Consider the following 24,361-nt stretch of genomic DNA (forward strand, 5'->3'; position numbering starts at 1 on the left):
TCGGTCGCCAAACCTAATTTTATTTAATACCAATTTAATACTTTTTAGCGAACAAATTAGCGTTTATTATCAAAAGGTTAAAAATAAAAATAAAAATAAAAACTGTACAGACATACCTGTGAGATAGATTTCTTAGTTATATGATCTATCCCATTCATAAGATAGTCGATTTAATTGGTTTTCCATGGCTACATAGGCGTAACCTCGAGCATTCAGTGTCTTTTCTTCTAAACATATGAACGGTTCGTCTCTGCATAAAGTAACAAATTCGGTATTTGAATAGGTTTGATTATTTGAACATTTACCTCCATGTGACCATTTTCCGCATTTGTGACATCGTTCTAGGTGTCGTGCTCTTCTTTTCGCTGCGGATTTTGATTTTCCTTTACCAAATTGTAACTTATTATCTTCGCATCTGGATTCTTTTCTAACTCCGTCCATTCTTTCTCTGATTACTGATACTAGTTCACTTGGTAGTATGTCATTATTACGTTTAGTGATCAAAGCGTGTAGCATTAGACCATGGTTTAGTTCACAGGCAGTCTTCATTTCGTAAAAACCTAAAAAAAAATAAAAATTCAGAATGGGGGGAGAAGACTAGTTCTTTAGGGTCTGCTAGGGAAAGACCATACGTGTTCCATTTTCGAGAACTACACGAAAACAGACAATCTAACTCTAACAGAAATACATATTATCCTTTAAAGACTTGATTCACCCCACACTTAGTTAGCTGTGGTGTCGAAATTGTGATTAACTTCGTTGTCGACTTCCATCGGACCATGTATGTAATGTTTAACTCTGTGACCATTAACTTTAAATTCAATCCCATTTGAATTTATCAATTCTATCGTTCCGTATGGGAAAACTCTTTTGACTATGAATGGTCCAGACCATCTTGATTTCAATTTTCCAGGAAATAGCTTGAATCGTGAATTGAAAAGAAGAACTCTGTCTCCTTCTTTAAATTCTTTTGAACTTCTGATTCTTTTATCATGCCATTTCTTCGTTCTTTCTTTATAGATTAACGAATTTTCGTATGCTTCATGTCTTAATTCTTCTAATTCGTTTAGTTGACTTAATCGTAGACGTCCGGCTTCATGTAAATCAAGATTACATGTTTTCAAAGCCCAAAATGCTTTGTGTTCAATTTCTACTGGAAGATGACATGCTTTTCCATAAACAAGTCTAAAAGGTGTGGTTCCAATTGGAGTTTTGTAGGCTGTTCTAAAAGCCCAGAGTGCATCCTCCAATTTAATGGACCACTCCTTCGGATTTGATCCTACGGTTTTCTCTAGAATACGTTTTAAAGCTCGATTGGTATTTTCAACTTGTCCACTTGTTTGTGGATGATATGCGGTGGAGATTTTATGAGTTACTCCATATCTTTTAAGAACTTTCTCAAGTTGATTATTACAGAAATGAGTACCCCGATCACTTATTAAAGCTTTCGGTGTTCCAAACCTTGCAAAAAGACGTTTTAAAAAGTTGACTACGACTCGTGCATCGTTAGTTGGGAGAGCTTGTGCTTCCGCCCATTTAGATACATAATCAATGGCTACGAGTATATATAGATTATTATGAGATTTTGGAAATGGACCCATAAAGTCAATACCCCAAATGTCAAATACTTCACATACTTGGATGACATTTTGTGGCATTTCATCACGTCGACTTATTTTTCCGGCCCTTTGACAAGCATCACAGGATTTGCAAAGAAAGTGTGCGTCTTTGTAAATTGTAGGCCAATAGAATCCAGCTTCATAAACTTTTCTTGCTGTTAGTTGAGGCCCATAATGCCCTCCTGTTGGTCCTGTGTGACAATGGTTTAAAATTTTACTAGCTTCATCTCCAAATACACATCGGCGTATTATTCCATCGGGACAACTTTTAAACAGATGTGGATCTTCCCAAAAATAGTGTTTTATATCACTGAAGAATTTCTTTCGTCTTTGGTACGATAATCCTTTTTCAAGGAATCCACAAACTAAGTAGTTTGCATAGTCTGCAAACCATGGGATTTCTTTATAATCTATCTTCAATAGATATTCATCAGGAAAGTTGTCTTGTATGGCCGATTCATTTAGAACTTCTAATTCGGGATTTTCAAGACGAGAAAGATGATCAGCGGCGAGATTTTCTGCTCCTCTTTTATCTCGGATTTCAATATCAAATTCTTGTAAGAGTAAGATCCAACGGATTAATCTTGGTTTAGCATCTTGTTTTGAAAATAGGTATCTAAGAGCAGAATGGTCGGTATAGACCACCGTTTTTGCTAGAACGAGATATGATCGAAATTTGTCAAAAGCAAAGACAATAGCAAGGAGTTCTTTTTCAGTAGTTGTATAGTTCGTTTGTGCTCCTTGTAACGTCTTACTAGCATAATATATAGGTTGAAATCATTTTTCAATCCTTTGTCCTAAAACGGCTCCCATTGCAAAATTACTTGCATCGCACATTAGTTCAAATGGTAGATTCCAATTTGGTGTTATCATGATCGGCGCATTAGTGAGTTTCTCTTTAAGAATATTAAAAGATTTGATACACTCATCTGAAAAGATGAATGGAGCATCCTTTTCTAGGAGTTTATTCATAGGAGTGGCAATTTTAGAAAAATCTTTTATGAAACGTCGGTAAAAACCGGCATGCCCTAGAAAACTCCTAACTCCTCTAACATTGGTGGGATGTGGAAGTTTAGCAATTACATCTACTTTAGCTCTATCCACTTCAATTCCTTCTTTTGAAATTTTATGTCCAAGAACGATGCCTTCTTTAACCATGAAATGGCATTTCTCCCAATTAAGTACTAGATTTGATTTTTCGCATCTAATTAGCATTCGTTCCAGATTAACTAGACATGATTTAAATGTATCACCGAAGACTGAAAAGTCATCCATGAATACTTCCATGCATTCTTCTATCATGTCGTGAAAAATCGCCATCATACACCTTTGAAAGGTTGCAGGGGCGTTGCAAAGTCCAAATGGCATGCGTTTGTAAGCAAAAGTACCATAAGGGCACGTAAATGTGGTTTTCTCTTGATCTTTGGGTGCTATTGGAATTTGAAAATATCCGAAAAATCCATCTAGAAAACAATAGTAACTATTTCCGGCTAATCTTTCCAACATTTGATCTATGAAAGGTAAGGAAAAGTGATCTTTTCTGGTGGCGTCATTTAATTTTCTATAATCAATACATACACGCCATCCTGTTACAGTCCTAGTAGGAATAAGCTCATTTTTCTCATTTGTGATGACAGTCATGCCACCCTTCTTAGGCACGCATTGAACTGGGCTTACCCATGGACTATCAGAGATTGGATAAATTAAACCTGCATCTAGCAGTTTAATAATCTCTTTCTTAACTACATCTTGCATATTAGGATTTAGTCTTCGTTGGCGTTGCACATACGTTTTATGACCTTCTTCCATAAGGATTTTATGTGTGCAATACGAAGGACTTATTCCTTTAATATCATGAATCTTCCATGCAATGGCTGGTTTATGAGCTTTCAACACAGAAATGAGTTGTGATTTCTCATTTTCAGTAAGAGAAGACGATATTATTACAGGTAATTCAGATTCACCATGTAAATAAGCGTATTCCAAATGGTTTGAAAGTGGCTTTAACTCTAATTTCGGAGGTTCTTCTATCGATGATTTGTATCGATATCTGTCTTCTTCTTTTAGCATTTGAATTTCTTCTGTTGTTGGTTCATATCCATTAGCTATAAGTGTAGCTAACATTTCAGCTTCATCAATTGGTTCATTACCTTCTCCTAAAGAACATTCTCCTGTTCCTTGTAATTCTGGAAATTCTTCTAATAATTCTGCATGTGCATCTATAGTTTGAATATAATAACATGTATCATCTGCAGATTGTGGTTGTTGCATTGCTCTATCAACTGAAAAGGTAACACTCTCATCCTCTATACTTAGGGTCAGTTTCTTACCGAACACGTCTATCATTGCTTTAGCCGTGTTTAAGAATGGTCTTCCTAATATGAGAGGAACTTGAGAATCTTCTTCCATGTCCAAAACAACAAAATCTACTGGAAATACTAAAGTACCAACTTTAACTAGCATGTTCTCCATTATCCCTCTAGGATATTTTATTGATCTATCGGCTAGTTGTATGCTTATTCTGGTTGGTTTTAATTCTCCAAGGTCTAGTTTAGCGTATAGTGAATACGGCATTAGATTTATACTAGCACCTAAGTCTGCCAATGCTTCTATTGAACTAAGACTACCCAGAAAACATGGAATTGTGAAACTTCCTGGATCAGATAATTTTTCTGGTATCTTATTCAACAGCACTGCTGAACAATTAGCATTCATAGTAACAGCCGAGAGTTCTTCCATTTTCTTTCTATTTGAGATTAGATCTTTCAAGAATTTAGCATATCTAGGCATTCCTGAAATCACATCAATGAAAGGAAGATTTACATTTATCTGTTTAAACATATCCAAAAATTTGGATTGCTCGGCTTCAAGTTTCTCTTTCTTCATTTTACTTGGGTAAGGAAGTGGTGGTTGATATGGTTTAACATAAGGTTTATCCTTAACTATGTTATCTTCATTAACCTTTTCAACTACCAGTTCTTTTTCCTTATCTTGATCAGGTTGTGGTTCTTGTGGAGTAGGAATAGCTTCATCAGAAGTTACAGGTATTTCAGGTGGTTTAAGTGTTGTACCACTTCTTGTGGTAATAGCTTTAGCTGTTTCATTCCGGGGGTTAGCATTTGTATCACTAGGTAGACTTCCCAGTTTTCTTTCACCTATTAACCTTGCTAGGTTACTTACTTCTTGTTCCAGATTTTGAATAGAAGCTTGTTGATTTCTAAATGCTTGAGCATTTTGTTCATTGGTTTGTTTTTGAGATGTGAAAAACTGCGTTTGAGTTTCAACTAGCTTCGTCATCATATCTTCTAAATTCGGCTTTTTATCATCGGTTTGTTGTGGTGGTTTGTTTTGAAAATTAGGTATTTGCTGATTATAAGTATTATTGGATACTTGTTGATTGCTAGGACCTTGTTGGTTGTTGTATGGAATATTTCTGTTATAATTCTGGTTTTGATTGTAAATTGGTCTTGGCGGTTGATAATTATTCTGATAATTATTTCCAGGCCTTTGGTTTATGTATGAAATATTCTCTCTTTGTTCCATTGTTAATTCAATACTGAGACAATCTTTTGTCAAATGTGGTCCTCCACACTGCTCACAACTAATTCGTATTGAGTGAATATCCTTAGTCATCTTTTCCATTCGTCTCTCCACAGCATCTATCTTTGCAGAAATGGAATCTAAGTCATGGCTAGAATCGGCTCTAGCTGCTTTAGATGATCTAATGATATCTTTTTCTTGGTGCCACTCATGTGAGTGGGAAGCAGTATTATCAATAATTTTGTAAGCATCAGTTTCAGTTTTCTTCATAATAGAACCACCAGCTGCTATATCTATGTCTTTTCTTGTAGTGATGTCGCATCCTTGGTAGAATATTTGTACTATTTGACAGGTGTCTAAACCATGTTGCGGACATCCTCTTAACAACTTTCCATATCTAGTCCACGCCTCATATAGAGTTTCATTTGGCTTCTGTGTGAACGTAACAATTTCTGCTTGAAGTCTTACGGCTTTAGATGCAGGAAAGAATTGTTTAAGAAATTTGTCAACTAAAACATCCCATGTATCAATCGCCCCTTCAGGTAACGATTCCAACCAATCTTTGGCTTCTCCCTTTAAAGTCCAGGGAAATAACATGAGATATATCTGTTCATCCTCCACTTCTCGGATTTTAAATAGTGTGCAGATCCTATTAAAGGTACGTAGATGTTCATTTGGATCTTCCTTCGGCGCACCACTAAATTGGCATTGATTAGTCACCATGTGTAGAATTTGTCCTTTGATTTCATAATCTGGCGCATTAATGTCTGGATGAGTAATTGCGTGACCTTGGCCAGTGCGTTTAGCTCTCATTCGGTCTTCCATACTTAAAGGTTCCAGATTTTCCATAATTGAATTTGTTGAATCGGTATCACTAGATGATTCTGATTTAATGGTTCGTTCCTCAACAATCTCTGTTTGAATGATTGGTGGCTTCGGAGGAAAGTTTAATGGTTCAGGATCTACGAACCGTTCCTGAATATTTTCCGGATTCTCAATTGTGAGGTCGGGTTCAAAAAATGGATTATCGGAAATTTGAACTGAAGTACTTGGTCGACTGGATGACGATTCTAAAGAAAAATCAACGGCGGTTATATTTGCTAAATGTCTTGATCTAGTTACAGGTGGTGAACGTACAAAAGGTGATGAACGTCTTGCTCGGTGCATTCACTGAATATCCTATTAGTTTTTAAAAGGAAAGAAAAATTATAATAAGTTATCCAATCAATAGACTTTTCTGATTTTGCCCACGTTTCGAATAGCCAAAAGATGCAGCAGAGGGGCAGGATTCGTTTGGTCTCAATATAATTGAGGACTGTTTGGCTCCAATAACCCGGTCCACGTACAAATCCAACTATTACTACGAACCAGAAAATTTTGATGTCTATTAATTTAACCACTTAAAATAAATTTTCGTAATTTTAAGAAAATTAGATAAGAAGTAGAATAAAAATCTATGTCCTAAAACTAGAATAGCGAGAAATAAGAAAGAAAAAGAGTTCGTCTAAAAAGGTCGAAAAAAAAAATGGTTGAAAAATAAAAGGTGACGAAAAAAATAAAAGAAACTTATAAAAACTTAAAAATACTTGACTAACCTAACCTTATTACTACAACTAACTTAAAATTATAATCGCAAATTGAAATTACTAATTGGAATGATAATTGATACATAGTAAAAGGTGTCTAAAAATATTAAAGCTTACAGGAAAAACTAAATCCCAAATGGAAATAACTTAAAAAGAAACTAAAACTTAAAAAGGCGTCGCAAAATTCTAGAGTACCTAAATCTTAGTCTAAAGAAAAAAAGCACTTAAGGAATTCTACGGCAAAGCCTAAAAATCTAGGAGTAAAAATAACTATAGCAAAAACTAAGTTTAAAATTAAATATGAGCTAAAAATACAAATATTACGCTACAACGATTAAAAAGGGACAAAATATAAAAATATACAAAAAGTTGTAAAAATTACAATTTTTATAAAAATATTATTTTTTATATTATTTATTTAATAAAACTATTAATTTTACAATTTAATTAAACTAATTTAACTAAATAAAACAAATTAAATAAAAAGTAAAACTTAAAATAAAACTAATAATAATAATAATAATAATTAGGGTTAAATAATAATAATAATTAATTAATACCCGTAATTAATTGCAGTTTAGGGTTTCTGTCGCGTGTCAGAGTTACTCCGCGAGTTGCGGTAATTTATAAAGAAAACCCCGCGAGTCGCGGGGTTCAGAAATTCAGATGACAGCTTATTAAATTCGACGCGTTTTTCTTTATTTTTTTTTTTTCTGTTTTCTGTTTTTATATAAATAAAAGATATTTAAATAAAACTTATATTTTTATAAACTAAAATAAAAATAAAGAAACTTATAAAACTTAAATATTTAACAAAATCTTAAAAATACTTATATTTTTGTTTTTTCTTTTTATATTTTTGAATAATTAAAATGTATTTTTACAAAAACGAATTTTAATAAAAGTTAACTAAAAATCTTTTTTTTTATTTTATATATTAGCGTTGCGATTCCGGCGTTTAAGAGTGTTCCCCGGCAGCGGCGCCAAAAATACTTGATGTCAAAGCTAAGGTATACGAAATAGTTTATATTTTACTAGGAAATACTATTAAATATGCTACAATTTTACACAAGATATTTATTTATTTATAGAATGGATATACTTAAACCTTGCTACAACACTTATAGGCAGTGTACCTAATCGTATAGTAGTGTAGTTTTTAGTAAGTCCGGTTCGTTCCACAGGGAATCTTTTTTAAACAAAGCTCAACGCTATATTAATTTACTTTTATAAAAATACAAACATATATATAAGTAATATTATTATTATAAATGGGGGTTTTTACCGTTTAATGACCGGTTTGTCGATTTTAAAACTTTAGTCGCAGTTAAAACCTAATGTAAAATATTAAATAAATAAAAGACTTAATTTAAAGCGTAAAGTAAATAACGATAATGAAATTGCGAATAATAAAAGTGCGATAAAATAAAATTGCGATAATTAAAAAGTACGATAATTAAAAGTGCGATTAAATAACAATAAATAAAAGTGCGATAATTAGAAGTGCAATTAAATATAAAATAAAGGAAATTAAATATGAAATAAAAGAATTATGCTTATTTAAACTTCCGTAATCATGATGTTTGACGTGTTGATTTTAGTTTTATGCCCATGGGTTAATTGTCCTTTGTCCTGGATTATTTAATATGTCCGTCTGGTTTTTGTCCATAACAGTCCATCAGTCGTAAATATAAAGTGCGAGTGTCCTCGTCAAATTATTCTTATACCCGAAGTTAAATATTCCAACTAATTGGGGATTCGAATTGTAACAAGGTTTTAATACTTTGTTTAATGAATACACCAGGTTATCGACTGCGTGTAAACCAAGGTTTTACTACTTTGTTAACAATTACACCAATTACCCTTGAATGTAATTTCACCCCTGTTTTAATTATTCTAGTGGCTATTAATCCATTCCCGTGTCCGGTTAAATGAACGATTATTCGTACATATAAATACCCCGCCCATCGTGTCCGATTGAGTGTATATGGTAATTTATAGGGACGCCCAATTGTAAATCTTTATATTAACATTAACAAACTTTCATTTAGTTAAACAAATATAAAGCCCATTAATAGCCCATAGTCTAATTTCCACAAGTGTCGTTCTTTTGTCCAAACCCCAATTATGGTACAAAGCCCAATTACTCAATTTTAGTAATTAGCCCAACATCATGATTACTTCGTTTTAAATAAGCATAATAATAACTTAGCTATGAGACATTAATGTAAAAAGGTTGAACATAACTTACAATGATTAAAAATAGCGTAGCGTTACACGGACAGAATTTCGACTTACACCCTTACAACATTTGCTAACATACCCTTATTATTAGAATTATAATTAAAATTAAAATATAAATTATAAATATAAATATAAATTTTACGTATGAATGAGGAAGAAAAAGATATATATTTTGGTGAATTTTTACGATCAGAATGCGCGAGCTTTATAGGGATTTTCGATTTTTGGGGCTCCGCGACTCGCGGTGAAATCCTCTTCAAACTCCGCGAGTCGCGGAGAATAAATTTACAGCTCACACCCTTGGAGTCTTTCTCTGCCGACGGTTTTTATTTATAAATATAATATATATATATAATTAATATAATTAATTATATTATATTATATTTATATACATAGTTAACTTGTAATTTTTAATCCGTTGCGTCGAGCGTTGAGAGTTGACTCTGGTCCCGGTTCCGGATTTTCGAACGTCCTTGCGTACAATTTTATATTTTGTACTTTGCGTTTTGAATCTTGTACTTTTGTAATTTCGAGACGTTTCTTATCAATAATTGGAACCTCTTTGATTGTCTTTTGTACTTTTGAGCTTTTTGGTCGTTTGCGTCTTCAATTCGTCGAATCTGTCTTTTGTCTTCACCTTTTATTATTTAAACGAATATCACTTGTAAATAGAACAATTGCAACTAAAAGCTTGTCTTTCTTGAGGAATAATGCTATGAAATATATGTTCATTTTTAGCATTATCAGGGACTTGGAATTAAAGATAAAGGGAGAAGGGTAGGTAAATTGATTTCCAACTTCAGTTTGTTATGTTTATGATAGTCATATGTTGCTGTTTGTTGTCGTATGGCCTTTTAATCGTTTTTGTTGATGGGCTCACTCAAGTTGATAAGTAATATTTCACATGCAAATACAAATCGGCGAACTGATTTTGCATCAGTAAAGGAAAATGGGGCTGTCACGTGGAATATTGGCCTCTCATGTCCATTTGTTCCTTATACAGATAGGCATTATAAGTCCCTTGTGGTTATTTTGTCTCCATCTGTATTGATCTTTAAGAAAGAAGATGGAATTCATGGGATCTTTTGATAGAAAAGTGTTTTCGATTGCGGATGGGATTCGGGTCATTCTATCTTCAACTACAATTTTGTGTTCTTTTATGTTCAATTGGGTAAAGTGTGTCTCGTAAGCCCGCCTTAGCTACGCACATAAAGGTTAAAGCTTCTCAATGGCTCGTAAATGAAAGGGAGTGCTCGAGTCACCAATTCTACATATGGTCCTAAACTTCAAACCCTAAACCTTAACTTTAAAACTCTATACTCTAAACCATAATCCCTAAACCTTCACCCCTAAACTCTAAACACTAATCTCTAAATTCTAAACTCTAAACCATAGACCATAAACTCTAAACCCTAAACCCTAAACTCTAATCCCTAATCCCTAAACCTTAATCCCTAAATCATAATACCTAAACCCTAAACTCTAAACCCTAAATCATAAATCCTAAACTCTAACTCTAACCCTAACCCTAACCCTAACCTCTAATCTCTAAATCCTAAAGCTTGATAATATGTTAATTGCTACTAATATGTTAAGTGTAATTATTTGAAGAATATAAAAAAGCTAAAATCATTGCTAATACTGAATAGAAAAAGAAAAAAAAAATTGATCTGAAATAAATAAATAAATAATTATTATTTAAAGAATACAAAAAAGCTAAAATCATTAATATTGAATAGAAAGTTGATGTGAAATAATAAATAAATAAATAAATAAATAGCTTGAGTTGTACTATATGTAAATATATTTTCATTTGACAAAAATGCAAATTTATTATGTTTTGCATGTATGGTGGATTTTATTCTGTAATTTTCTTAAGGTGTTCATAACAAAGGATGTTAATTAATAAGGGTACTTTAGGTACATTAATTATTAATTCATGAATGATGAAAAAGGAAACACACATGTTAAATTCCTATTTGGTAGGAGAAAAGGTAAGCTGATAAGATAGGTAAAAAAAAAGCATTTTCATGTTCGAAATACCCATTAGCACCATGGACAAAGAATTGAATTCAAGAATCCCTATCTTTAACTAACACATTTTTGTATCTTTCCAAAGTAGTAACAGCCTACTAAATCTATCTTTTAAACCACATACGTAAGTAATACTACGTATATATTAAAATTATCTAGAGAGTAGTTTATAGAGAAAATTCATATAACTAGTGTAGACTCGCACCAAAAAACTCAAATCACGGATTCAGATTCACACCGTATATCACACAAGCAAAGAAAAGTTCTCCCCCTATATTTGTTATCTTGCGAGTACACACACAACTAGTCGGACAACTTTAAAATGTCAACTAATTTGGGCTAGTCGATCTAGGTGGGGCCTTTAGAACCATGCTTATTCTTAAAAATTTCAAAATGTGGTATTGGCATAATGAGCCAAATCACCATGATAATTTGTGGATAAAATTGGATAATCGGAGACAAACAACTTGCATACCCAAATTGAAGCTCAGATCTCCTCAATTTGTAATCTTTAATTTAATTGAGAAGGATATAATACATTTTATTATTATTGTATATATATTTAACATTTATAATTTAAATTTATATATTTAATTATAAGTCCAATGTCTAAATGTCTAATAAAAGGACATTTTCATGGAGTAGTATATAAATAAATATTTGTAAGAATATAGTGCATCACCAATAAGCTTCTAACAGAAAACATAAACAGTCATCATTGATTAAATTGACGAATAAAATTAAAATATTTATAGGTTTTTTATGGGCACCATATTCTAATTGCGTACCCACTTTTCTCCCTACAATTCAATTTACGTCCATTTTTACAGCAGAAGGAAACTTATTCATCCTGCTAAGAATCAGGACATCCAATTTACAGAGAGAGAACCATCTATCTATTCAGAACATTATATAAAATATTGTTATTATTTATCGTTTCAATTCAGATCTATATGTGTACTCATAAATACAGATTGAAGCCGATAAACGCCAAATCATAAAGGGGAAAATCAAATATAACAGCTACAATTAGATGTGATTAAAACGTCGATATGATACTTTAGCGACTAAGTTAGAGTGAAAACTGACCAGCGCCGCCGTTGGACGACATGTTTTTGCCCTACTTTTTCTATCCCAGCGTGAGTTGCAATTTTACAACAAATAAATAGGGACATAAATAATTACGCTGATGGTCTCCATTTGGTTAGTCCCTGTAATTTGCACAAGTTACATTATTGGTCCTTTGCGCTGATGATCTTTATTAAAAAAATTCGTTAAAAATAGTCAGGTGCCTATCACGTGAGAGCATTTTTGTCATTTGATGTCTTCTTCTTCCTCCTCCTTTTCACCTCTTTCTTTCCTATTATCACCACCCCTGCAAATCCATTTTTATTACAAACCCTAAAACTAAATAAATCAAAATTAGATCAATGGATCATCAAACTTTCTCATCTAAATCCCTTTACAAAATCAATTCAATTCAATTCATTCTCAATTTCTCCCTTAAACTAATTACACATGGCTATCAAGAGGTGAACATTTTTAAAACTCCATAATTGAACCACAAATCGAGCCGAACAAAATATCAAGTTCTTGAATCTTTCAGTTCTCAGCCACTTAGTTTAGATACAGAAGACTTCAAGGTAAATCTCCATGTATTTTATTGTACTACTAGACTAGATGCTAATGTAGCTTTGTCGCATTTTAAATTTTATTTCTCAGATTTGAGGAAGTATCAATATCATGATTCTCTCATTTTAAAATAGATTTGAATGACTAGTTTTTCAAAGCTAGAATCAACAACAGCTAGGTGATGAAATCAGTCGAGTTGTCTTAACCGTCAGTAGTATTGATCAAAACCTTCGTAGTAACCGTCGAGTCGTCAGAAAAGGTGTTCCGGAAAACTCACAGTAGTGGTGATAACAGGCTGGAGTGATGTTTGGAGAAAAATTTAATTTATTTTATCGTATTATATGCGATAGTTTTAACCGGTGAATACATGTGGTTATAAAGATCAATTTATAAAGTTATAGTGTACATACCCGAATTCGCGGAATTAATGAATTAATAAGTAACTGATAATTATACTCCGTAATTAGTAATTAATATGTTGGTCCAGTGATCTGGTTGTGGTCGGGTGGTAGTTCGGTTGCTCGGTGGTGGTCCACAATGGTGAGTTTACACTTTGACCCGTGAGATCACGGGACACCACTTGTTTGGAAATTTTGTGTAGAAAGTATCCTTTAAAATGTATAGGACACCAGTAAATTGAACTACAGGACCCCATACATTTTTCAAATTTATAGCTTTCTCTCTAATTGTATAGGAAACCATTAAATTTAACTAGCTGGACCACATATATATTTCAAATTTGTAGTTTTTTTTTAAGGTAAATAACCATTAAAATAACATTCAAATATAATTAGTACTAGAAAAAGATTAAGACCCCGTTGAGTTTCGATTCTGGAATCGCCACTGGTGGTCCGGCAATGGTTCGGTTGTCCGGTGGTAGTCCGGTTGTCCAATGGTGGTCCGTTAGTCCGGTATCATGAAGTTACATAATGACATAATGCTTTGAGGCTTTATTTACATATCAACAATGATTGTATATTGTTGATGTGTAACTTCATGATCCTGATTATGAAGTTACCACAGGTAAAAAGTAAAAACTGTTATAATGTTGAAGGTTGTTGATCTTTGTTATTTGTAACTAATGCTTCCTTGCTTGTTACAGTTTGAGGGAACAAATCGGCTGGTTTCTGAACTTGCAACCATACTAGTACAAGAAAGAGCTCTTCTTATTCAATGTGAATCTTAAATCGCCTCCGCATCTTCTCTGCAGGTAGTTATTACATTTGTTGCATTAATGCGTTAGTTAATTATTACTGAAGCCGTTATTTTCTTCATTTTTCTTTTTCCGGTTTTGGTTATGTACAGTTAGAGGAATACAGCCTTAGGACAAATACTGTACAGTTGAAATAAGGTTTGAACTTTGAATAGAATACGTCGACAACACATGGTGTGTCGCTAATATAGTGTGTACAGTTTTCTGTTAATTTATGCAGTTGTTTTTTCGACGGCTATTCAAATGCAGTTGATAATACTCATTGCAGCCACTTACATACTGTGGTTATATTCAAGCTTTCAATATAAACTGTCTTTAATTGATAAAATATATTGAATAATACAATTTCATCATATAAACAAAACTTTTCAATCTGCAATTTCAAAACACTTTCAGAAACAGAAACATAAAAAGTATATCAGCAATTGAGTCCACATTGCTTGACATCAGGTCCTTTAGTTTTCAACACGAAAGGGTCAATTCGTACCCAAAGCAACGAGAAGATAGAAGCAAGAAGAATCGACCAAATAACCACAATAGTCGGTGTCCTGTTCTGTTTTCCCATAAGACCTTTAAGGAAAGGATAAAGATGAACAATCACCCAAAACGCAAAGAACAGTTTCCCAAACAACGGTCCCCACGATTGATAACCGTTGTTTATCGCATCCGAAATTCCAGCCACAACCCCAACAATGTTTATGATTAGAATCGTTGTTGGAGGAATAAGCAGCGTTGTCCATTTGAACGCATATAGTTCCCCGAAATCCTCATCGTCTGATGCTTTCGATGTAACCGTAAAGTTGGTATCGATACCTGCAAGAACCTTTAGCAGACCTTGTATAACAGCAAACAGATGAGCAGATACACCACCGATGACCCAAAACTGCTCGTTTCTCCACCATTCTTCAATGCTGACTCCACTCCATCGTAGCTCGAGTATACCAGTTGTGAAAATCGAGAGAAAAAGCGAAATGAAGAACAGACTTGCTAAAGTGCTTATCTGTTGTATCATTTTAAAAGATACAATATGTTATTCGTCACAACAATCTGATAAAATAACGGAAGATGTGTGTATATATTACGGGGAGAGATCAATGGTTAAGCACCATTTTGGCATAAGCGTATAAGTAATTCTGAGCCACACATTTTTAGCCAGTCAGTGGTTGACTGATAATATTTTCAGCCAGTTAACATTCATATTCATAATAACATCTATTTTTATACGCTAACATTCATTTTAAATTTTATCATTCAACCACTAAATGTTAACTGGCTGAAAATATGTGTCAGATGCTTATCTCAAAAATGGTGCTTAGTGCTGGATCCTTCCATTATATGAGTATTACGTATATATTTGTTGGTGCTTAGTGCTGGATCCTTCCATTATATGAGTACTACGTATATATTTGTATTCATACCTCAGGCATAATAAACTTCCCGGTGAGTAAGCAAATGGCGGGGAGGGTACAGTAAGCGAGAAGTGGGATTGAAGTGAAGGGATAGACAGTTGTGTTTACGTAAGCAAATCTTTCCAGCCATTTTAGATTACCTCCATTGTAACCATACAACAGAGGACTATGTCGACTAAAAAAGATCTCGACTGAACCAAGAGCCCAACGTAGAACTTGGTTAAGACGATCTGACAGATTAATAGGAGCTGACCCTTTAAATGCAGGTCTCTTTGGCATACAATATATAGACCTCCAACCACGGCAATGCATCTTGAAACCTGTTAGAATATCCTCTGTGATCGACCCGTAAATCCATCCCAACTGCATACAGTAAAAATATTTTAGGAAGTGCATATGAGTACGAAAAGTTTTTTTTTTTTCTTTTTCTTTTTTCTTTTTTCTTTTTTTTTTTTTTTTTGAAAAAATGCTGGTTTTACCTCCAAACCCCATTCGGTTTTGTCTTCGTACCCACAACTGATAACATGAATGGCTTCTTTAAGAAGTGACGCTGGGCTTGAAGATGGCGGTACGCCTCCATCGACCATTAAAGTTGAAGTGACAAAGATAGCTGATTGTCCAAACTTCTTTTCAAAGTTCATTTGAGATTTCAGAATTTTATCATCACCATCAAGTTCTGATCAACAGAGACATATACAATTTTTAACATTTGGGTGTTGAATTTAGATATTAGTTGAAGGGTAAGAACATCAATAACCTTGGATATTTTCTAAATCTCCTTTAGTTCCATGTTTGTCGTACTTTGGAAGCTTCTTACGGCGTCCAAAGCAAGGGCAGCAGTCACAGCTCACCATTTTCGGTCTCTTGGGACCCTTTGGTGGCTCGTACCCATATAACGCCTGTCTTCTAAAAACACATCCTGTTCCCACATATACTGGACCTTGAATACCATCTAGACCCTTCATGTTAATCTGTAAAATACGAAAATCTTATAAGTTAACCACTATATTTCGGATTACATATACAAAAGCTTTCGGTTGTTTCAGGTGCTTACATCAAAGAAGACAGTGTTCCTGTTGGCGTATCTATCGTTTCTATCTATGCCATCAAATCTTTGCGGAAACTGAACGTAACAGACCTTTCGTCCTATTTGTGGGTCCATTAAGAAACACATTGCCTCTCTTGCTGCTTTGCTGTTGTTTAGGTAATGATCACAATCCAAGTTTAGCATAAACGGAGCGTTTGTGAGAACCCCCGATACTCTGACCTGTAAATTCAATTTTTTTGAAAATTGGATATTAGTTTAAGGTGTCATTTATTTTTCATTGTGCAGAGCTTATTCTGTCTTATATCATGTTGTAGACAAAACAAACAGTCTTTGATGTTTACATCGACCACATCTTCTCTACAGATGTGTTTTATCGATTTCGTAGACAGGAACATCTTAAAAAACACCCAAGATGATGAATTAATGACATATTATTTACAATGCAATGTTTATGTGTTTATTTACCAGGGCATTCATAGCACCGGCTTTTTTGTGATGTTGAAAACCAGGTCTCTTTTCACGAGAAACATATACAAGACGAGGAAGCTCGTTTCCTTCAACGTCGGTTCCACCACTTTGACCGAGAAACACTTGAATCATTCCCGGGTGATCTTTTGTGTTATTACCGGGCCATGGGGTGCCGTCTTGCATGATCCAACCCTCTGCAGGTGCTTTTAAAGCTTTCGCTACAAGTGCATTGACCCGAACCTTGAATTCTTCATATTCTCTCTGCAATTCAAGAAAAAAACATGATACTTGAACTATATTTATGAAATTAATAACATAACGAAGTAGTTTTAAAAGACCTTCATAGCTCGACGTTCTTTGACAAATGTGGGTTGAACTTTATCTTTGAGGAAATCGATTTTGTCAGAGAAGTACATTTCTGGTGCTCGTGGCTCTATGTTGAACTTCTTACAAAATGGGACCCATTTTCGGGCGAATTCTGCAGTTTCTGATAGTGATTCAAAAGATAGCATAGAAGCACCATCATCAGATATATAACATGATATTTTTTCGACCGGGTAGTCCATAGCCAGAATCGATAAAACCGTGTTAGCTGTAACAAGTGGAGGTTCCTTCAACGGATCCACTGTACTAACGAATATATCCACGGGGCACAACATATTCGGTTCACCTTCCCTCTCATACCTGCATTACAAAATTAAATTGATTTCCTATTTAACCCATTTGAACCTTTTCTTTTGACCCATTTCAACTTGAACAACTAACTTATCATCGGTACCTTAGAGAAAGTCGATCAAGATAAGTTTCGCGATCAATTGGGAACCATTTGGGGAACTGATCCAGGATCCATGAGAAAGCAAACCAGATCTCACAAATAACAGAAGTCAACCATAACCCGAAAGCATCATGCACAGGGTTCAGCAGTCTATATCGAAGAAATATAGCCAAGATAAAAAGGCGAGCCACAATCACCATCCGATAAGGATTAATTTTGCTTGATGCAATTGGTACTTTTCTTGAAAGTGGCTGTCTTGCTTCATCTAACCTGTATATTATTAAAAAAAATTAATTTTTATTTCTTGAGCTGAGTTCCAAAAAAAAAGTTAGAATTTTTTTTGAAGATACATACATGGCCATATCAGGATCAACATAATCTTCAATTTCAGCTGCATGATTCCCTTGTTGCATTTTCCAGTCATCCATTCTTTCTTTCCACCCTCCATTTTTATTCTCATCCCATCTTCCACTTCCTGTAAATATATTTATTCATTCATTAGTTCACAACGATCGTATATATACGTAATCTGATAGGGAGAGCGATAATTATGATGTCATTATATAAAAAATAAAAATATACCATGATCAGGTGATGCGTAAGGATGCACCCTCTTATGAAGTGATGATACCTGCTCTCCATGAGGTTGGCTTGATATCGGAAACTCACCACTCACCTGCATCCATCACAGTTACGCTCGTTCTTAATTAAAAACTTTGGTGGCTAAGATTAACACATCGGTCATGGTGGCAAGATGGCCGGGTCGGGTAACATTAGTCATTCTTCAGTACCGGTTGAGATTTGTTGGGTGTTGAGTAAAACGAGCCATTCTTTACTACAATATCTTTAACCTTTTGGATAAGTCATATATTTTCAGTTACTTTCAACTCCTTTAATATGTTCAGCCCAAATGGCCCATTCTCTGTTTAGCTATTTTTTTATTTTATTTTACACAATTGGATAAAAGACATCCGAAAAATGTAAATGGGTCGAAATTGCCACCTCATTCATGATTTGGTACCATTGGGAACAAATCGATCATAGAACAAAAGTGTTTCTGCTTACATGTCTAGAGCGACCAGCAATAACATGAGGATATTGAGAATTCTCGTCATCTTCAGGTCCTCGTCCATAACTCATCTTCCCATGTAGCAACGCTTCTGCAATGTCCTTGTTTTTGTTTTGTTCATCATTGATGTTGAACTCGTGCTCGATATCATCTACATCTTCCTCATCATCATCTCCCTCAACCCTCGGGCTACCTAATAAATTCTTTCATTTAATTAGTCTCACACAAAAAAAAAAAAATAAACTTTGATTTTTGAGGCCACATTTATTTACCTTTGAGACGCTTGTATCTGGTTTTGCATTGAGGGCAGTTCTGGCTGCCTTCTCTTCTTTCATACTCGTAACATGGACGGCAAACAGGGAATCCACACTCGTTACATGCTACGAACAAATCTCCATCGACTGTGAGGCCTATTTCGTCACCACATATTTCACAAACTTGACCAGTCATGTCCTTTAAAGGCTTGTGCTGTTTAAACACCAGATGCAAAGCAAAATGTTATAATTAATTCTTTATAAAACCTTTTTACTCAGAAATGTGGCATTCATTTTACTTGACAGTTTCACTATTAGGGACTCAACATAAACGAATGCCACTTAGTTTTTTTTTTGTTTACTTCTACACGATTTTTACGATATACTTTCAATTCAATATATGGCACAAATTACAAGGAACACTACGCATCATACATGTTTGGATGATATGAAAATAGGCTATAGGCTATATGCATTAATGCATACTGAAAGCTTGATTACAAATCTCACTGCCATAATACCATATGCAAATTTACACAGCAAGTAAAAGTTTGTACCTCTTCATGGCCATGAATAACGACGAGCTCATTGCGGTTATGAGAACCGGCAACTAGGCCGGCACTAGCTTGCATGGTTGAAAAAAACAGAGAAAATTAGCTTGATGGTGATGGTGCAAAGTTAGGGTGGTGAAAGGTAGCAATGTGAAGGGTTCTTTTTAATGGAAAAAAATAAGGTGGTGGGGGTGAAAGGTAGTTTTCTATTTAGATTTAATGTGACCCTCATGCACCTAATGTATGTGAGATGGTATGTTATTTTTTGTTGGTTGTACTGTCTCCATTGCCTTCAACTTAAGTTATGTTTCTCTCATTTTTCTTCAACTGCCTTTTAATACTGTATTCTTTATTAATTACAACTTTATTATCATATACACGGAGTAATTGATACGTGTTAATTGCTTTATATATTAATGTAATTATTAAGGGGAAAGCATACGTATTCTCAAGAGCACATAGCTTATGTTATGTAAAGGTAAATGGATGATGTATCCATTATGTGTGTGTGATTATTTTCACTCAGATATGTGGCTTAATTGAGTTATTCACGTTTTTTACTCTTTTCCTGGTCACCCAATATGTGCAGCTAATGAGGCCTTGAACTTGAAACTTATTGTTGAGATATCAGTATGCCAACCACTAGACAATCTTGTGATGGTTTAAATATAAACGGATAAGGTACTATTCTGTTCAAGCTACTTGGAGAGAACGAGTATATTTAGTGATATGTATGTGGTCTAATCGTATTATCTTATGACCGTTTCTGACCATTTCTATGGTCAACCAAGAATATGATTCTTATTAGGTTTTGAACTACCTTTTTCAAGATACCCGACCCCAATTCTAGGATTATCTTGGGTGCATCATTTGTCCCTAGTTTGTTGCTACACTATATAGGTAGATATTCATCGGTTCGGTTTTTAATTTTTCCGGTTTATTCGTTTTTTGAAAATTTTGAAGGCAAACCTGAAAGTCGAAATCGAAACCAAATTTATATTTAATAGAGAAACCGAACCAAAAACCTAGAATTCAGTACGGTTTCACTTAAAACTGAAAAACCCGAAAAACATAATTTAACAAAAATAATAATAACAAATCGATTTTAAATTTTACTTTTCATTTTAAAATTGATTTTTCATCTTTATATATGAATAATTTGATATATGGTTACTAAATTCGGTTTTTGGTTAAACCGAATTCATAAAAGTAAAATCGAAAATCGATCCGAAATTGAATTCAAATTTGAAAATCAAAATGAAAGCGAACTGAAAACCAAATTGAAATTCAATTTGTTTTTTTCAGTTTTCGGGTTAATCAGGTTGAAACCTAAATATTGAATACCCAACCAATAACAATTTTGTCCTTTAAGGCCTCATTTTAGATGGCAACTTATCAGAAGTCGTTGTAATTTCATGTTAATCTCTTTAACCATGTCATCAGAAGTTGGATACATATATAGTTTTCGATATTTAATACGTTTATTTCATTAGAATTTATTAATGGTGTAACTTTTATTCAACTAACATAGTTTTCTATATTAAATACTGGTTTATATCGTTAGATTTATACTATAAATAATTATTCATAACAGAGTTTGAGCCTTAAAGGAAAAGGGATGTACTACCTGCGTCTTTTTTTTTTTTTTTTTTTTTTTTTTTTAATATCAACATCAATACAACTGAATACGTAAAAGACAAGGGATAATTTTCCATTAAAACAAATTTAAAAGGATCTATGGAAATTACATTCAGAAATAAAGTTGAAATAAACTATAAAGATGAAATTAAAAAACTGAAGGCGATGTACACGTAGTCACCTAATATAACCTTTTCTGCATCAAAACATGGTTTTGCTTCATCATCAAGAACTTTGCCACCAAGTCAATTGCATTTCCTTTCTATCATGTTTCTTTTGGGGTTTGTTGCCAATGTACCAATTACGTCTTTTAGTATTTGTTTTTATTTTACTTTTTACTTTTTACTACGCAATTCATAAGTTACACTGTCCACATTTTAATTCAATGAGCCCAAGAATCTGTCCCACCTGAATTTTGAATAGAGATTAGAGCCCAATAGAATATGGGCTATTAAATCGGCTTTAAAAAGTTTTTTCCCCCATAAGAAAATGTTAGTTTTTGGCTTGATTTAATTTAATTGATATTGCAATTTTCAACAACCTTACGAGTTATACAATATATAAATTTATCTAGATAAAAGTATCGTTTGGGTAATTTAATTATTGTTTTTGTGATCAAAATAGAATATGAACTAGCGATATGTGAAGATTTATCAATTAAGTGGTTGTGGTTTCAACCTCTGTGTGTATATTTGTTTGAGAAAACTTACACGCCGTATTACTAGACTCGCACCCATAGAAATAAATTATATAATTTCTTTCCAAAATTAGTTCTCTCTGAGACCATTTGTTGCAGGTTAACAGCGACATTGTCGTTGTCTATGTGGCAACAACTAGCACCCCTTGCCTTTATGCAAGTACAACATGAGGAAGGCAAGGATCAATCAATTTCGGAACTTGCGGGCACAGTCTAACGGTTCCCCCCATGTAATTTGTGTCATGTGATAGAGAGTTGTCATGAGTTCGATACTTAGGAATGACATGATTTTCTATAAATCAATTGAACACCAATAATGATGGTATATATTGACCGTATAGGAAGGTTTTACCGGATTCGTTAACGGACCTCTTCTCGGACCACTGCCCCAATGGATGTGTTCCCGGGTACCGTCAATCGGGTTCGGGTTTTCACCCGAACGTATGTATTACGTGCAAATGATGAGGGTCGTTGAAATAAATGATCTACTGATGCCAAAAAATCGTCGTTAAAAAAAGAAATCAATCTCAAAATTTTATTTTATTAAAATACATCATTATTATTATTTTAATCAACTACAATTATATTTTATCGCATAAATCACAACATTCCACAACACAACATTTACCATAATATCCTTTTTACCTATAATACTGTCACATTAGTATAATTCCTCCCTACAACTCCACAACACTGCAGTATTCAACATTTGCACAACAAATGATCTAAAGTGTGTGTGTGTGTGTGTGCGTGCTTACCACGGAGATACAAGCCTTAGTTTTTTTTCCGGCGAAAATAACGAATATTCAAATACAACCGAGGTCGTTTTCCAAAGGAAAACGCCCTCAACATATTACAAAACCACGAGGAGAAACAAGGAAACTCGCACTTATAAACTATCTATAAACGAGCCTCTCAAACAATCGGATACCTAAAAACACTAACTAACAAATATAAACCGAAAACTTCACGAAAATAAAAGGACGAAAACAAACGAAGTACATAGGAGAATCAAAACGATCAACTTCTAGGACCCGCCTTTTTCAGTCTACCATTGACCGCCTCTTTCAAAGTATTCTTCCCGGACCGATTCTCTATCTTCTACGATAACACATTGGCGGAACTATCGCCTGACACGGTCTCCTCGGCCAAACGTGTCATCATATCATCGAATGTCGTGAGAGCCTCAACGGATATAACTCCTCTTCCGATATCCAATGAGCCGCCATCTCTTCCATCTTTAGGACCCATAAACAAGTTTTGAATAGCGTTTCCGTAATTCAAGTCCTCGATGTTATCTTTAAGCTTAAAAGAACCCAAAGTGGAAGCCCCGTTCGCCTTCTTCCTTGACCTCGGGTTAGCATCACCAAGTAAATTTCTTGAAACATCTCTATTCATAACATGTCACGCTTTACAAAAACCTTCGTACAAGAGGTCCTCGCAATCGCAATAACATCTTCCACTACGACCAATCAAAATCGGTTTAGACTTTTCAACATTCGAATCTACCTTACTTTTTTCCAACAAAACTTCCTTCAATTTCTTCCTTTCCTTTTTCAATCTATCCAATACAAGCCTTTAGTTTTCTTTTTCTTTTTTTTGGCGAAAAAACAGATTATATTATATAAATAAAGAGAGAGATCCGAAGATCTGGGGCATACATGATTGAGAATTACATGAGCGTCCAACAGAAACGCAATTGAATAACCAAGTAAAACATTGAAACTATGAAACTAGCACGACAAAACAGTCTCTCAACGACTAAGAAACCAAATGAAAAGCTGCTTGATGTTGAATTACTGTAGTAACCGCCACCAATGTAGTGACCCGAACTTTTCCATGTTTATATATATTAATTGAGATTGATATTTACATGATTAAATATTTCCAACATGTTAAACAATCAAACTTGTTAAGACTTGATTAATTGAAATATGTTTCATATAGACAATTGACCACCCAAGTTGACCGGTGATTCACGAACGTTAAAACTTGTAAAAACTATATGATGACATATATATGGATATATATATATAGTTAACATGATACTATGATAAGTAAACATATCATTAAGTATATTAACAATGAACTACATTAACAATGAACTACTAACTTAATGATTTTTAAACGAGACATATATGTAACGATTATTGTTGTAAAGACGTTTAATGTATATATATCATATTAAGAGATATTCATACATGATAATATCATGATAATATAATAATTTAAAATCTCATTTGATATTATAAACATTGGGTTAACAACATTTAACAAGATCGTTAACCTAAAAGTTTCAAAACAACACTTACATGTAACGACTAACGATGACTTAACGAATCAGTTAAAATGTATATACATGTAGTGTTTTAATATGTATTTATACACTTTTGGAAGACTTCAATACACTTATCAAAATACTTCTACTTAACAAAAATGCTTACAATTACATCCTCGTTCAGTTTCATCAATAATTCTACTCGTATGCACCCGTATTCGTACTCGTACAATACACAGCTTTTAGATGTATGTACTATTGGTATATACACTCCAATGATCAGCTCTTAGCAGCCCATGTGAGTCA

At 33.8% G+C, this 24,361-nt stretch overlaps 1 protein-coding gene, 1 long non-coding RNA gene and 1 other non-coding gene across 3 annotated transcripts; 1 reads left to right on the top strand and 2 right to left on the bottom strand.

Moving 5' to 3' along the window:
• Positions 1-11,766: 11,766 nt before the first annotated feature.
• LOC139887456 (small nucleolar RNA snoR103) lies at positions 11,767-11,871 on the bottom strand. The gene has a single exon (XR_011773288.1). It is a non-coding gene; the product is annotated as a small nucleolar RNA snoR103 (small nucleolar RNA).
• Positions 11,872-12,411: 540 nt separating this feature from the next.
• On the top strand, positions 12,412-14,091 carry LOC139862778 (uncharacterized). Its single transcript, XR_011764394.1, has 3 exons — positions 12,412-12,666; positions 13,758-13,865; positions 13,961-14,091. It is a non-coding gene; the product is annotated as an uncharacterized lncRNA (long non-coding RNA).
• An 86-nt stretch (positions 14,092-14,177) lies between these two features.
• Positions 14,178-19,562, bottom strand: LOC139861912 (cellulose synthase A catalytic subunit 7 [UDP-forming]). Its single transcript, XM_071850740.1, has 13 exons — positions 19,449-19,562; positions 18,910-19,105; positions 18,634-18,830; positions 18,151-18,244; positions 17,923-18,043; positions 17,572-17,838; positions 17,132-17,477; positions 16,791-17,054; positions 16,332-16,544; positions 16,035-16,248; positions 15,757-15,953; positions 15,287-15,640; positions 14,178-14,868 (listed from the first exon to the last, which is right to left on the bottom strand). The coding sequence occupies exons 1-13, from the start codon at positions 19,521-19,523 to the stop codon at positions 14,287-14,289; spliced, it is 3,120 nt and encodes a 1,039-aa protein (XP_071706841.1). The 5' UTR covers positions 19,524-19,562; the 3' UTR covers positions 14,178-14,286.
• Positions 19,563-24,361: the final 4,799 nt, after the last annotated feature.

This window comes from Rutidosis leptorrhynchoides, chromosome 1, assembly GCF_046630445.1.
Source record: "Rutidosis leptorrhynchoides isolate AG116_Rl617_1_P2 chromosome 1, CSIRO_AGI_Rlap_v1, whole genome shotgun sequence".
NCBI lineage: Eukaryota > Viridiplantae > Streptophyta > Magnoliopsida > Asterales > Asteraceae > Rutidosis > Rutidosis leptorrhynchoides.

Coding starts and splice junctions, on each gene's coding strand:
- LOC139861912 (XM_071850740.1), bottom strand. CDS start 19,523: ATGCAAGCTAGTGCCGGCCTAGTTGCCGGTTCTCATAACCGCAATGAG. Junction 17,055..17,131: donor AAGAACGTCGAGCTATGAAG/GTCTTTTAAAAC, acceptor CTTGAATTGCAG/AGAGAATATGAAGAATTCAA. Junction 14,869..15,286: donor GGAAGTTTATTATGCCTGAG/GTATGAATACAA, acceptor ATGATACAACAG/ATAAGCACTTTAGCAAGTCT.